Raw genomic sequence first — 17,177 nt, 5'->3', positions numbered from 1 at the left:
ATTCTGAAGACAGAGCAAAAGAGATCAACTGATCAGAGACAAAATGGGGATTCAGCCCAGTCCCAGCCAGGGCTGGCTGAACACAAAAACTAAGTAAACCAGACAAAACTCAAATGAACAATAGCAGAGAAAACTTAGCTTTAGGAAGGCAGGAACCAAACTGGAAACCAGGAGCCACAGTCAGGAAAAATCACCAGCAAGAAACTATGGAGTTGGCTGCCTTAAATCCAATCAGAAACTCCTGATGTCCAATCGCAGTCCTCTTCCTCAGGTGGCTGGTCTCTGCCATTTAGATCAGCTTCATTACCTCCCTTCACCAACAGAGGGAGTCCAGATAGAGAACTCACTACTTCTCTGTCAGCACAGCCAGCTCCATAACCCTCACCAGAAGCCAGAGGCAAACCCGAAAATGAGCTCACAACACCAAACCCTGACCTTTGTGATAACTCAAACCCTGACCCTTGTGATAACCCAAACCCTGACCCTTGTTATAACCCTAATCCCTTACCCTAATTAGAAAAATATTCAGAATTGAGAGTCCTCAGTGGTTGATACCTTTTACTGGCTAACTGAAAAGATGGTAACACATTGCAAGCTTTCGAGACTACTCAGGTCTCTTCATCAGGCATAGACTAATACAAAATCTGAAGAGTCACATATTTATGCACAACACAGCACAGAAAAAATGCAATAGATGTGACAAGTGACGTGAAGCAGAAATGATTATGGGAGAGGGAGAAACATAAATATTGGACCAGTTCATAGATAAGGAGTCCAGATGTTTTATTGTCCTCTGATTGGGGTCTCCTAATGTGTTGTGATGCCCCCACAGGGTCTTAGGAGCAAATTCCTTAATTGATGTAAAAAGACATAAATCCATGCGACACATTCATTCCAGTATTGAGAGTGTCAAAGGTCGTCATAAATTTATACTCACAGACTCTTCTCTCTCTCTAAGATGTGAAGTTACCTTTCAATACCAGTAATTTCATATCCATGGTGTTGTGGTCCATCATACAAAAATGTTTGGCCACAGGTAGATCCATTCTTTTTTCTCTTATTGTGTGACGATGAGCATTCATCCTTGTTCTAAGCTTTTGCCCTGTCTCCCCCACATACAGACCCCCAGTTGGACATTTAGTATAAATAAAAAAAATGTAAAACCTGTCCATTTATAATGGCCATGTACACGATAAAGATCCCCAATTCACATCAGAACTACAAGATCCCAGGTACTCTCAGCTGCATCACATCGAATGGGGTGTACTTAATTATTTGTACTAAATGTCCAACTGGGGGTCTGTATGTGGGGGAGACAGGGCAAAAGCTTAGAACAAGGATGGATGCTCATCGTCACACAATAAGAGAAAAAAGAATGGATCTACCTGTGGCCAAACATTTTTGTATGATGGACCACAACACCATGGATATGAAATCACTGGTATTGAAAGGTAACTTCACATCTCAGAGAGAGAGAAGAGTCTGTGAGTATAAATTTATGACTACCTTTGACACTCTCAATGCTGGAATGAATGTGTCGCATGGATTTATGTCTTTTTACATCAATTAAGGAATTTGCTCCTAAGACCCTGTGGGGGCATCACAATGCATTAGGAGACCCCAATCAGGGGACAATAAAACATCCGGACTCCTTATCTATGAACTGGTCCAATATTTATGTTTCTCCCTCTCCCATAATCATTTCTGCTTCACGTCACTTGTCTTATCTATTGCGTTATTTCTGTGCTGTGTTGTGCATATATATGTGATTCTTCAGATGTTGTATTAGTCTTTGCCTGATGAAGAGACCTGAGTAGTCTCGAAAGCTGCAATGTGTCACCATCTTCTCAGTTAGCCATTAAAAGGAATCAACCACTGAGGACTCTCAATTCTGAATATTTTTCTATCTACTGGCTAACACGGTTCAAAGATATATATCTTTCCTTTACACTAATTAGTGACGGAAAAAGTGTAAAAATGAAACGCGCGTCAGGGGGTCTGCAGGGAGGCACACAGACACACCAGTGACCATGGGTAAGCGGCACTTTCACTGTTATAATTGGGTACGCTAATTTGGATGCTCATATGCTTCTGCATATTACTTACTCGCCCGTTTTATTGCTTATATTTATCATCTAGTGCTTGCCCTCCAATTTTGTATTATTTGTGAGATATTTATAATCATTGATCTTGGTCTCAGTGGTTTTCTGTGTACTCCCTTTATATACCTGCAGTGTTTTATGTCCTTTTCCCTCTATAGGCCCATATTGTTGGCATGTAATTTTTGCAATTTTGTGGATTAATAAAGGTTATGTTTGCTTTTTATATTTGATGGTCGTCTTCTTGCACCAATGTTGTCTTCATGTTTTGCATATGTTCCATTAGTGGGAGCTTCGCCATCCCTTTTTTATATGACTGGCATTTGTGCCCTAGTCTTTGGATTGAAGCAACGGCTTCGCTATTTACCTAAGATATATAGCGCTTATTTTGACTTTTGTCTTAAATAGTTGAGGCGATGTAGAGAGCGGCAGGAGAGCAGATTGCATGCACATGACTGGCTATGCAGAGCGCAGTAACCACTAACACTTCACTGCTGTGCTCTGCACAGGAACATGTGGCACCGACTGAGATGTCAAAGCTGTCACTCATCTTGCACGCTGGTGATAGGTGGGCCCAGTCTCTGCAAGAAGACTCTCTAATAGAAATTGCTGCCTGGTGCAATCACCCCTCTTCCGCAATGCACCCACGGGACTCCGACAGATCACCAGCCTATAAAGTTCCCAAATCATATAGGTTACACAACACAGGACACGTGGCACATGGGACATCACAAGCAGGACATGACACATGGCACACAGGACATGTCACACAGGCCGTGACACATGGCACACAAGACATGTCACACAGGTCGTGACACATGGCACACAGGACATGGCACACAAGACATGGCACACAGGACATGTCACACAGGCCGTGACACATGGCACACAGGACATGTCACACAGGCCGTGACACATGGCACACAGGACATGTCACACAGGCCGTGACACATGGCACACAGGACATGGCACACAGGACATGACACATGGCACACAGGACATGGCACACAGGCCGTGACACATGGCACACAGGACATGTCACACAGGCCGTGACACATGGCACACAGGACATGGCACACAAGACATGGCACACAGGACATGGCACACAGGACATGGCACACAAGACATGGCACACAGGACATGTCACACAGGCCGTGACACATGGCACACAGGACATGGCACACAGGCCGTGACACATGGCACACAGGACATGGCACACAAGACATGGCACACAAGACATGGCACACAGGACATGGCACACAAGACATGGCACACAGGACATGTCACACAGGCCGTGACACATGGCACACAGGACATGGCACACAGGCCGTGACACATGGCACACAGGACATGTCACACAGGCCGTGACACATGGCACACAGGACATGGCACACAAGACATGGCACACAAGACATGGCACACAGGACATGGCACACAAGACATGGCACACAGGACATGTCACACAGGCCGTGACACATGGCACACAGGACATGTCACACAGGCCGTGACACATGGCACACAGGACATGTCACACAGGCCGTGACACATGGCACACAGGACATGTCACACAGGACATGACACATGGCACACAGGACATGGCACACAGGCCGTGACACATGGCACACAGGACATGTCACACAGGCCGTGACACATGGCACACAGGACATGGCACACAAGACATTGCACACAGGACATGTCACACAGGCCGTGACACATGGCACACAGGACATGTCACACAGGCCGTGACACATGGCACACAGGACATGTCACACAGGCCGTGACACATGGCACACAGGACATGGCACACAGGACATGTCACACAGGACATGACACATGGCACACAGGACATGGCACACAGGCCGTGACACATGGCACACAGGACATGTCACACAGGCCGTGACACATGGCACACAGGACATGGCACACAGGACATGGCACACAGGACATGTCACACAGGCCGTGACACATGGCACACAGGACATGGCACACAGGCTGTGACGAAAGCAGCGCAAAGCACGCCCTGTGCCACCAATATGTCACGATCCCACCACTGCCACGGGTATGTCAGCGGACAGAGGGACGCGACGCACTGCCGGCACACGGCTATCACAGGCACAGTGGGGGCTTATCTTAGTTATCCCACCACTGGCACCATGTGACCAAAATATACAGCAAGCTAATCTCGCTCTAACAATTTACCGCAGGGGGGTATTTTGGTTGCCCCACCACTGCTAACAACCTTCCAAGAACTGCGGGGATTTATGCATATCCCACTTTCTCAGTTCCACTTTGGAACTCGCAGCTCTCCGGCGCCCACCATACCCTCAAGGTCAGTCAGGGAACTGCACCTAGGATAATTAGTCACCGGATGGGCTGCTTGTTGTGCACGGGCAATTAGACTACTGCAGTAAGGGAATTATCAATGCTGTGGCCGCAGCCCCCTTATTCAGCAATATAAGACCCTTCCGGACTGCCAGCTAGCCTAACCAACCGCACACACCACGCTGCCACCAGCCACGCTTTACTTAATCAAAGAGGGTCCGTGGCAAACCCCCAAATTAGTAGCGATTATCTAAAAAAAGCGCATAGTTCGTTTCTTAGAGCATGAAGGCAGACTGATAATTTTTTTATAATTTATTCCCAAAAATGTGGGCAGTGATTATACAGATAAAAGTTGCTATAAAGTTAAGACATTAAATATGTATGATGCAAATATATGAAAACAACATGGATGAAAGAACAGAAAGTAACACTTACATGTGCTTAGGTGGTATCAGGCAGACCATGTGGGGAAAGAAGGCGGAGCCACACGTCTCCACTCATCTGGGGTTCTTGTCAGCACGGACTCTGCAGCTCCAACTGAAGCACTGTACGGGAGGGGTACCTTATAGCCCAGGGTCTGTGACATCACAAAAGGGGCAGTCTGGAGAGGGTCTGCCCCCTACTCTTGGATTTAGAATCAAACTACAAAACTTAATATAACTGTATCTCTTAGGAGGAAGTTCGCACAAACACGCACATGGTATCATTCTTTGTAGTTTATTGATTACAATAATTCAGAATCAAATATGCAGTAGTTCTGACACACCGTTTAGAAGGAATCCATATCTCAGTCTCTGGGGGTGCTAGAACCGTGAAAACTAGGGGTAGAAAAGCTGGTTTTGTGCCTTTCGCAGAAATGTAACTTTTATATCTGTGTGGGGTATGGTTTTTGCGATATGACTTGTTTTAATACTACTCATATTGACCCCAGCACATGTCTAGAGAACAAAAGACTTCCTTTCCTGGCTGTGCAAGGAGGGGGGAAGAGAGAATCCTCATTGTGATCTTAGATTTCACTAAGCTGCATGCAGGAAGACACTTGTGTGTGTGTTGTGGGGGAAGAGGGGGGTTGCAGCTACATGACAGGCTGGTCTCCTCAGTGAGTAGCAATGGGAGATTCTATAAAGTTCTGCAAAATCATATCTTACATTACACAGGCCGTGACACATGGCACGCGGCACAGAAGACATGGCACACGTGGCACAAGGGACATGACACATGGCGCACAAGACATGGCACAGGGCACACAAGACAGCACATGGCACACAAGACATGGGACACAGGACAGCACACGTGGCACACAAGACATGGGACACAGGACATCACACATTGCACACAAGACATTGAACACAGGACATCACACATTGCACACAAGACATGGGACACAGGACATGACACATGGCATGCAAATTATTGTCTAAACATGTGGGTCTATGCATCTATAGTCATATGTTAATTAGGCCCACTTGATTTCCATTTGTTATGTACATGCAAATTACGTGTCTGCTGTATTATTATCCATGTGTGGCTTTGTCACACTATTACACTTAATTATATAGGTCTTACTTTTTGTATGCATACACATCTGCATGTTTCCGGAGGGGGTAAACATCGGGTGTTCACAGAAACCCCTTTCTTTGGAGTGTCATTCATGGCCAATTTGTCTTGGCCTTTTTAATTGTTTTTCAGGTCATTTTTTCTCTTGTCATTAGTGTGTTTTCCTTTTGTATGCTGTTAATAAAAATTTATTTTTTCATATAATTATGCGATACATATTATTATTCTCATTTATTTAATTTGTCTTATTTTGGGGTTGATCGCGTCCGGTTTTGCACACTTCTTTTTCTCTCACTTTCATGCATTGTGCAATCAGGTGTGTTGGCCGACAGTCCCCCTTGTATATCTTGTCGTGCCCTCAAGTTCTTTGTTTCATGGCACGCAGGACATGGCACACAGGACATCACACGTGGCACCAGGGACATCACACGTGGCACCAGGGACATCACACGTGGCACCAGGGACATCACACGTGGCACCAGGGACATCACACGTGGCACCAGGGACATCACACGTGGCACCAGGGAATCACACGTGGCACCAGGGACATCACACGTGGCACCAGGGACATCACATGCAGGACATCATACACAGGACATTGCACACAGGACACGTAGCACATGGGACAATGCACACAGGACATGACACATCACAGCTGTTCCAGGTGACAGGGTGGTAGAGGGGATGACCTGGGACTCCTGCCCCCATAGTTCTGACTCCTATCATACTTCTTGTCACGCAGTATTCACCATCGCTTGAGTGCTTCCTGCAGGGACAATACTAGGGGGCAGGCGGGACATGTGCTGCTGGCATCCTCATGCGGTGGGCCGAGGTGTCCCCCGGTGGAGAGCATTTTGATGCCCCACTGTAGGGGGATTCGGATTGAGCCAGCTGTGAAACTGTGGGCGGCAGGGAGAGCGTTTATAGCACCGGCGCCCGCTGTGAGGGGGCACGGTATAACGACTGGGCAGAATAGGGGGGCCCAGTTCGGTATGGAAAGGGGTCAGCGTGATGGCGGACATTTATCATATGGACACTGCGACTTTTATAACTAATACAAGTGGACAGGGTAGCCGTTATACCTAGTCAGAGTGGCACCGTGGTGGGACCGGTAATAAGGGCGGACAGTGTGGAGACCATATCATGCTGGAGAGGACAATGTGGAGGGCATGTTCCATAAGGAGCACAGTGTGGGGGCAAATGACATGCAGGGGGCTCAGTACAGGGCAGATATTTCTATTCAGGAACATTATAACAACACTGTTACTATTAAGAGCACCATGTCGGGATGTGCTGCAGAAGAGCAGAGAAGTCTGCAGAGACGGCTGTGGTTGTGAAAAGTCATCATGGCGTCCGGACAAGATAGAGAAGAAAAGACACCATTTGTGATCCTGCCTGCGGCTCATCAGTTCTGTGGTTCCTGTATGGCCCACAGTCTGATGATGACTGGTAATAACTCCCAGCATCTCCTTACCATTGTTAATGACAGACTGGGAGTATTTAGGGCTGATCTGACATTACAGTTGATCACTGTAGTAAGCTCATGTACTGATGGTGCTTTTGGTGCTGCATTCATATATTGATGGAGGTTCTTCTGACGTATTCCTGTACTGATGGTGGTTAGGGTGATGTATTCTTGTACTGAGGGTGGTTTTGGTGCTGCATTCATGTACTGATGGTGGTTTTGGTGCTGCATTCATGTACTGATGGTGGTTTTGGTGCTGCATTCATGTACTGATGGTGATTTTGGTGCTGCATTCATGTACTGATGGAGGTTATTCTGACGTATTCCTGTACTGATGGTGGTTTTGGTGATGTATTCTTGTACTGATGGTGGTTTTGGTGATGTATTCTTGTACTGATGGTGATTTTGGTGCTGCATTCATGTACTGATGGAGGTTATTCTGATGTATTCCTGTACTGATGGAGGTTATTCTGACGTATTCCTGTACTGATGGTGGTTTTGGTGATGTATTCTTGTACTGATGGTGGTTTTGGTGATGTATTCTTGTACTGATGGTGATTTTGGTGCTGCATTCATGTTCTGATGGAGGTTATTCTGACGTATTCCTGTACTGATGGTGGTTAGGGAGATATATTCTTGTACTGATGGTGGTTTTGGTGCTGCATTCATGTACTGATGGAGGTTATTCTGACGTATTCCTGTACTGATGGTGATTTTGGTGATGTATTCTTGTACTGCTGGTAGTTTTGGTGATGTATTCTTGTACTGCTGGTGGTTAGGGTGATGTATTCTTGTACTGATAGAGGTTCAGGTGCTGCATTCATGTACTGATGGAGGTTCTTCTGACGTATTCCTGTACTGATGGTGGTTCGGGTGATGTATTCTTGTACTGATAGTGGTTCTTCTGATATATTCCTGAACTGATGGTGGTTCGGGTTATGTATTCTTGTACTGATGGTGGCTCTGGTGATGTATTGCTGCATTGATTGTGATTCTGGTGCTGTATTCATGAAGTGGTTCTAGTGACATATTCTTGTACAGTTACTGGTTCTGAACCTGTACACATGTAGCAATCCATAACTAGCCAGATAATGTTATACATAACTATATTAATAAAGTTTTGTGCCATGTAACAAGTTATGGGTTACTTCATCTGTATTCAAGTTAGGAGCATTAAAGTAAACCTGACAGTGGATCCATGGGCAGCATGATGTATCAGGCACTGGCTGTATGATATCAGCTCAGTACTCGGAGATGTTGCGGTCACCACCCATATGTGATTTTCATACTCAGGGTCATGTGCTGATGAGCTCCTTTTCCCGCTTCTATCAATGAAGCCGCGGCTGAAGTTTTTCACTGAATATTGAGAGAATGAGGAAGATCAGCTCTTCGGCAAATTGCAGCCACATGAGAACTATCAGTCTGTGTATAGTAGGGGCGCCAAACTGAATTTTTGCCCCAGGAAAACCTAGATTCGCCTTTGGCTTCCAGGTAATATGGCACCGCAATGTTCAGAGCCCCAGCAGTGAATCCATAGCATAAAATGAAGGATTTCCCCAGCATCTGAAGATTCGATATTTGCTTATTTTCTTTGGATCAGGAGTCAGCGTGACACAGCACGAAACGATCATTATAACCGATTATTGGCTCCTTATTCTTATAAATGAATTGATTTCCGTCTTTGTCACCACCAGGATGAAGATAAGGGGGCCATTACAGTCCGGAGTGTGATAAGGGCCCGATGCGATGTCAGCGGGTTCATTCCAACTATCAGAAATATATAAAGAATGTATCCGAGCTGTTACAATGTATCGGCTGAGTCATTACAAGCCATAAACTTCCTGATAACTTCTGTTGTTTGTAATCAATAGGCTACAAGGTGATGGGTGGGAAGCCGCCCCGTCTCCCGGTATATAAGCCCTGACATCGGGGCCATGGCCACTGCTGCGTCCCCACAGGGCCCCTGACTCCACCATGTCTCTCCATGCAGATCTCATCCACGTCTTCAATGGCATCCCCTTCACCACCCGCTCGTCAGCGGACCTGCTCCGATCCTTGGATGGATTCCAGGCCCGGGAGGACGACCTTCTTCTCGTCTCCTACCCAAAATCTGGTAATTACAAGTTTTCTGTTCATACATCTATATTATAAAGTTTATGTGGATAACACATAGGAACTGAGATACGGGGTGCTGAGATACGGGGTGCTGAGATACGGGGTGCTGAGGTACAGGGTGCTGAGGTACCGAGTGATGAGATACGGGGTGCTGAGGTACGGGGTGCTGAGGTACGGGGTGCTGAGGTACAGGGTGCTGAGGTACCGAGTGATGAGATACGGGGTGCTGAGATACGGGGTGCTGAGATACGGGGTGCTGAGGTACAGGGTGCTGAGGTACCGAGTGATGAGATACGGGGTGCTGAGATACGGGGTGCTGAGGTACGGGGTGCTGAGGTACCGAGTGATGAGATACGGGGTGCTGAGGTACGGGGTGCTGAGGTACAGAGTGCGGAGGTACGGGGTGCTGAGGTACGGGGTGCGGAGGTTCAGAGTGCGGAGGTACGGGGTGCTGAGGTACGGGGTGCGGAGGTATGGAGTGCTGAGGTACGGGGTGCTGAGATACGGGGTGCTGAGGTACCGAGTGATGAGATACGGGGTGCTGAGGTACGGGGTGCTGAGGTACAGAGTGCGGAGGTACGGGGTGCTGAGGTACGGGGTGCGGAGGTACAGAGTGCGGAGGTACGGGGTGCTGAGGTACGGGGTGCGGAGGTATGTAGTGCTGAGGTACGGGGTGCTGAGGTACCGAGTGATGAGATACGGGGTGCTGAGGTACGGGGTGCTGAGGTACCGAGTGATGAGATACGGGGTGCTGAGGTACGGGGTGCTGAGGTACAGAGTGCGGAGGTACGGGGTGCTGAGGTACGGGGTGCGGAGGTACGGGGTGCGGAGGTACAGAGTGCGGAGGTACGGGGTGCTGAGGTACGGGGTGCGGAGGTATGGAGTGCTGAGGTACGGGGTGCTGAGGTACCGAGTGATGAGATACGGGGTGCTGAGGTACGGGGTGCTGAGGTACCGAGTGATGAGATACGGGGTGCTGAGGTACGGGGTGCTGAGGTACAGAGTGCGGAGGTACGGGGTGCTGAGGTACAGGGTGTGGAGGTACGGGGTGCGGAGGTACAGAGTGCGGAGGTACGGGGTGCTGAGGTACGGGGTGCGGAGGTATGGAGTGCGGAGATACGGGTGCTGAGATGCGGGGTGCTGAGGTACGGGGTGCTGAGATACGGAGTGCTGAGGTACGAGGTGCTGAGGTACGGGGTGCTGAGATACGGGGTGCTGAGGTATGGGGTGCTGAGGTACGGGGTGCTGAGGTACGGAGTGCTGAGGTACGAGGTGCTGAGATACGGGGTGCTGAGATACGGGGTGCTGAGGTACGGGGTGCTGAGGTACCGAGTGATGAGATACGGGGTGCTGAGGTACGGGGTGCTGAGGTACAGAGTGCGGAGGTACGGGGTGCTGAGGTACGGGGTGCGGAGGTTCAGAGTGCGGAGGTACGGGGTGCTGAGGTACGGGGTGCGGAGGTATGGAGTGCTGAGGTACGGGGTGCTGAGATACGGGGTGCTGAGGTACCGAGTGATGAGATACGGGGTGCTGAGATACGGGGTGCTGAGGTACGGGGTGCTGAGGTACCGAGTGATGAGATACGGGGTGCTGAGGTACGGGGTGCTGAGGTACAGAGTGCGGAGGTACGGGGTGCTGAGGTACGGGGTGCGGAGGTTCAGAGTGCGGAGGTACGGGGTGCTGAGGTACGGGGTGCGGAGGTATGGAGTGCTGAGGTACGGGGTGCTGAGATACGGGGTGCTGAGGTACCGAGTGATGAGATACGGGGTGCTGAGGTACGGGGTGCTGAGGTACAGAGTGCGGAGGTACGGGGTGCTGAGGTACGGGGTGCGGAGGTACAGAGTGCGGAGGTACGGGGTGCTGAGGTACGGGGTGCGGAGGTATGTAGTGCTGAGGTACGGGGTGCTGAGGTACCGAGTGATGAGATACGGGGTGCTGAGGTACGGGGTGCTGAGGTACCGAGTGATGAGATACGGGGTGCTGAGGTACGGGGTGCTGAGGTACAGAGTGCGGAGGTACGGGGTGCTGAGGTACGGGGTGCGGAGGTACGGGGTGCAGAGGTACAGAGTGCGGAGGTACGGGGTGCTGAGGTACGGGGTGCGGAGGTATGGAGTGCTGAGGTACGGGGTGCTGAGGTACCGAGTGATGAGATACGGGGTGCTGAGGTACGGGGTGCTGAGGTACCGAGTGATGAGATGCGGGGTGCTGAGGTACGGGGTGCTGAGGTACAGAGTGATGAGATACGGGGTGCTGAGGTACAGGGTGTGGAGGTACGGGGTGCGGAGGTACAGAGTGCGGAGGTACGGGGTGCTGAGGTACGGGGTGCGGAGGTATGGAGTGCGGAGATACGGGTGCTGAGATGCGGGGTGCTGAGGTACGGGGTGCTGAGATACGGAGTGCTGAGGTACGAGGTGCTGAGGTACGGGGTGCTGAGGTACGGAGTGATGAGATACGGGCTGCTGAGATACGGGGTGCTGAGGTACGGAGTGCTGAGATACGGGGTGCTGAGAAACGGGGTGCTGAGGTACGGAGTGATGAGATACGGGGTGCTGAGGTACGGAGTGATGAGATACGGGCGGCTGAGATACGGGGTGCTGAGATACGGGCTGCTGTTTGCTTGTGTCCTCACACCATTAAGCCTCGATAGCCAGGTTGGTGCGGCCTGTGGTATGGAGAAGACAGTGGCCAGGTTTCTACAGGCAGAGAAAGGAAAGCGCCATCATGTAAGGACCCCACAGATAGCGCCCCCTATCTCAGCTGCTTGTTACTGTGAAAGGGAGGGCGGGAAGCTTAATGTGGAATTTCTAAACTTTCATTGGCATATTACCATCAAAATCAGAGGTAACAACAAGACCAAGACCCCACAGCTAGGGGAGAGAAGCAGGGGAGACAATAAGACCCCACAGATAGGGGAGAGAAGCAGGGGAGACAATAAGACCCCGCAGATAGGGGAGAGAAGCAGGGGAGACAATAAGACCCCACAGATAGGGGAGAGAAGCAGGGGAGACAATAAGACCCCACAGCTAGAGGAGTGAAGCAGGGGAGACAATAAGACCCCGCAGCTAGAGGAGAGAAGCAGGGAAGACAATAAGACCCCACAGCTAGAGGAGAGAAGCAGGGGAGACAATAAGACCCCGCAGCTAGAGGAGAGAAGCAGGGAAGACAATAAGACCCCACAGCTAGAGGAGAGAAGCAGGGGAGACAATAAGACCCCACAGATAGGGGAGAGAAGCGGGGGAGACAATAAGACCCCACAGCTACAGGAGAGAAGCAGGGGAGACAATAAGACCCCACAGATAGGGGAGAGAAGCAGGGGAGACAATAAGACCCCACAGCTAGACGAGAGAAGCAGGGGAGACAATAAGACCCCGCAGCTAGAGGAGAGAAGCAGGGAAGACAATAAGACCCCGCAGCTAGAGGAGAGAAGCAGGGAAGACAAAAAGACCCCTCACCTAGAGGAGAGAAGCAGGGGAGACAATAAGACCCCTCAGCTAGAGGAGAGAAGCAGGGGAGACAATAAGACCCCACAGCTAGAGGAGAGAAGCAGGGAAGACAATAAGACCCCTCAGCTAGAGGAGAGAAGCAGGGAAGACAATAAGACCCCTCAGCTAGAGGAGAGAAGCAGGGGAGACAATAAGACCCCGCAGCTAGAGGAGAGAAGCAGGGAAGACAATAAGACCCCGCAGCTAGAGGAGAGAAGCAGGGAAGACAATAAGACCCCACAGCTAGAGGAGAGAAGCAGGGGAGACAATAAGACCCCACAGATAGGGGAGAGAAGCGGGGGAGACAATAAGACCCCACAGCTACAGGAGAGAAGCAGGGGAGACAATAAGACCCCACAGATAGGGGAGAGAAGCAGGGGAGACAATAAGACCCCACAGCTAGACGAGAGAAGCAGGGGAGACAATAAGACCCCGCAGCTAGAGGAGAGAAGCAGGGAAGACAATAAGACCCCGCAGCTAGAGGAGAGAAGCAGGGAAGACAAAAAGACCCCTCACCTAGAGGAGAGAAGCAGGGGAGACAATAAGACCCCTCAGCTAGAGGAGAGAAGCAGGGGAGACAATAAGACCCCACAGCTAGAGGAGAGAAGCAGGGAAGACAATAAGACCCCTCAGCTAGAGGAGAGAAGCAGGGAAGACAATAAGACCCCTCAGCTAGAGGAGAGAAGCAGGGGAGACAATAAGACCCCGCAGCTAGAGGAGAGAAGCAGGGAAGACAATAAGACCCCGCAGCTAGAGGAGAGAAGCAGGGGAGACAATAAGACCCCACAGCTAGAGGAGAGAAGCAGGGGAGACAATAAGACCCCACAGCTAGAGGAGAGAAGCAGGGAAGACAATAAGACCCCACAGCTAGAGGAGAGAAGCAGGGAAGACAATAAGACGCCACAGATAGGGGAGAGAAGCAGGGGAGACAATAAGACCCCACAGTTAGAGGAGAGAAGCAGGGAAGACAATAAGACCCCACAGATAGGGGAGAGAAGCAGGGGAGACAATAAGACCCCACAGCTAGAGGAGAGAAGCAGGGGAGACAATAAGACCCCACAGCTAGAGGAGAGAAGCAGGGGAGACAATAAGACCCCACAGCTAGAGGAGAGAAGCAGGGAAGACAATAAGACCCCGCAGCTAGAGGAGAGAAGCAGGGAAGACAATGAGACCCCGCAGCTAGAGGAGAGAAGCAGGGAAGACAATAAGACCCCGCAGCTAGAGGAGAGAAGCAGGGAAGACAATAAGACCCCGCAGCTAGAGGAGAGAAGCAGGGAAGACAATAAGACCCCGCAGCTAGAGGAGGGAAGCAGGGGAGACAATAAGACCCCACAGCTAGAGGAGAGAAGCAGGGGAGACAATAAGACCCCACAGATAGGGGAGAGAAGCAGGGGAGACAATAAGACCCCACAGCTAGAGGAGGGAAGCAGGGAAGACAATAAGACCCCACAGCTAGAGGAGGGAAGCAGGGGAGACAATAAGACCCCACAGCTAGAGGAGAGAAGCAGGGAAGACATTAAGACCCCACAGCTAGAGGAGGGAAGCAGGGGAGACAATAAGACCCCACAGCTAGAGGAGAGAAGCAGGGAAGACAATAAGACCCCACAGCTAGAGGAGAGAAGCAGGGAAGACAATAAGACCCCACAGCTAGAGGAGAGAAGCAGGGGAGACAATAAGACCCCACAGCTAGAGGAGAGAAGCAGGGGAGACAATAAGACCCCACAGCTAGAGGAGAGAAGCAGGGAAGACAATAAGACCGCACAGCTAGAGGAGAGAAGCAGGGGAGACAATAAGACCCCACAGCTAGAGGAGAGAAGCAGGGGAGACAATAAGACCCCACAGCTAGAGGAGAGAAGCAGGGGAGACAATAAGACCCCACAGCTAGAGGAGAGAAGCAGGGAAGACAATAAGACCCCACAGCTAGAGGAGAGAAGCAGGGAAGACAATAAGACCCCACAGCTAGAGGAGAGAAGCAGGGAAGACAATAAGACCCCACAGATAGGGGAGAGAAGCAGGGGAGACAATAAGACCCCACAGTTAGAGGAGAGACGCAGGGAAGACAATAAGACCCCACAGCTAGGGGAGAGAAGCAGGGGAGACAATAAGACCCCACAGCTAGAGGAGAGAAGCAGGGGAGACAATAAGACCCCACAGCTAGAGGAGAGAAGCAGGGGAGACAATAAGACCCCACAGCTAGAGGAGAGAAGCAGGGAAGACAATAAGACCCCGCAGCTAGAGGAGAGAAGCAGGGAAGACAATAAGACCCCGCAGCTAGAGGAGAGAAGCAGGGAAGACAATAAGACCCCGCAGCTAGAGGAGAGAAGCAGGGAAGACAATAAGACCCCACAGCTAGAGGAGAGAAGCAGGGGAGACAATAAGACCCCACAGCTAGAGGAGAGAAGCAGGGAAGACAATAAGACCCCTCAGCTAGAGGAGAGAAGCAGGGAAGACAATAAGACCCCTCAGCTAGAGGAGAGAAGCAGGGGAGACAATAAGACCCCGCAGCTAGAGGAGAGAAGCAGGGAAGACAATAAGACCCCGCAGCTAGAGGAGAGAAGCAGGGGAGACAATAAGACCCCACAGCTAGAGGAGAGAAGCAGGGGAGACAATAAGACCCCACAGCTAGAGGAGAGAAGCAGGGAAGACAATAAGACCCCACAGCTAGAGGAGAGAAGCAGGGAAGACAATAAGACGCCACAGATAGGGGAGAGAAGCAGGGGAGACAATAAGACCCCACAGTTAGAGGAGAGAAGCAGGGAAGACAATAAGACCCCACAGATAGGGGAGAGAAGCAGGGGAGACAATAAGACCCCACAGCTAGAGGAGAGAAGCAGGGGAGACAATAAGACCCCACAGCTAGAGGAGAGAAGCAGGGGAGACAATAAGACCCCACAGCTAGAGGAGAGAAGCAGGGAAGACAATAAGACCCCGCAGCTAGAGGAGAGAAGCAGGGAAGACAATAAGACCCCGCAGCTAGAGGAGAGAAGCAGGGAAGACAATAAGACCCCGCAGCTAGAGGAGAGAAGCAGGGAAGACAATAAGACCCCGCAGCTAGAGGAGAGAAGCAGGGAAGACAATAAGACCCCGCAGCTAGAGGAGGGAAGCAGGGGAGACAATAAGACCCCACAGCTAGAGGAGAGAAGCAGGGGAGACAATAAGACCCCACAGATAGGGGAGAGAAGCAGGGGAGACAATAAGACCCCACAGCTAGAGGAGGGAAGCAGGGAAGACAATAAGACCCCACAGCTAGAGGAGGGAAGCAGGGGAGACAATAAGACCCCACAGCTAGAGGAGAGAAGCAGGGAAGACATTAAGACCCCACAGCTAGAGGAGGGAAGCAGGGGAGACAATAAGACCCCACAGCTAGAGGAGAGAAGCAGGGAAGACAATAAGACCCCACAGCTAGAGGAGAGAAGCAGGGAAGACAATAAGACCCCACAGCTAGAGGAGAGAAGCAGGGGAGACAATAAGACCCCACAGCTAGAGGAGAGAAGCAGGGGAGACAATAAGACCCCACAGCTAGAGGAGAGAAGCAGGGAAGACAATAAGACCGCACAGCTAGAGGAGAGAAGCAGGGGAGACAATAAGACCCCACAGCTAGAGGAGAGAAGCAGGGGAGACAATAAGACCCCACAGCTAGAGGAGAGAAGCAGGGGAGACAATAAGACCCCACAGCTAGAGGAGAGAAGCAGGGAAGACAATAAGACCCCACAGCTAGAGGAGAGAAGCAGGGAAGACAATAAGACCCCACAGCTAGAGGAGAGAAGCAGGGAAGACAATAAGACCCCACAGATAGGGGAGAGAAGCAGGGGAGACAATAAGACCCCACAGTTAGAGGAGAGACGCAGGGAAGACAATAAGACCCCACAGCTAGGGGAGAGAAGCAGGGGAGACAATAAGACCCCACAGCTAGAGGAGAGAAGCAGGGGAGACAATAAGACCCCACAGCTAGAGGAGAGAAGCAGGGGAGACAATAAGACCCCACAGCTAGAGGAGAGAAGCAGGGAAGACAATAAGACCCCGCAGCTAGAGGAGAGAAGCAGGGAAGACAATAAGACCCCGCAGCTTGAGGAGAGAAGCAGGGAAGACAATAAGACCCCGCAGCTAGAGGAGAGAAGCAGGGAAGACAATAAGACC

At 50.6% G+C, this 17,177-nt stretch overlaps 1 protein-coding gene across 1 annotated transcript in view; it reads left to right on the top strand.

Moving 5' to 3' along the window:
• The window catches only part of LOC141078358 (sulfotransferase 6B1-like), a 186,728-nt gene that overhangs the window by 151,582 nt on the left and 17,969 nt on the right, over positions 1–17,177 (top strand). Inside the window, exon 2 of the mRNA XM_073565102.1 lies at positions 9,434–9,556. Coding sequence (XP_073421203.1) covers positions 9,434–9,556 — 123 coding nt within the window. The remainder of the gene's footprint in view (positions 1–9,433; positions 9,557–17,177) is intronic.

Source organism: Dendrobates tinctorius, unplaced genomic scaffold (assembly GCF_039654945.1).
Source record: "Dendrobates tinctorius isolate UK_male_01 unplaced genomic scaffold, ASM3965494v1 ptg000540l, whole genome shotgun sequence".
NCBI classification, from domain to species: Eukaryota; Metazoa; Chordata; class Amphibia; order Anura; family Dendrobatidae; genus Dendrobates; species Dendrobates tinctorius.
This window is presented reverse-complemented; position numbering and strand designations above follow the sequence as displayed.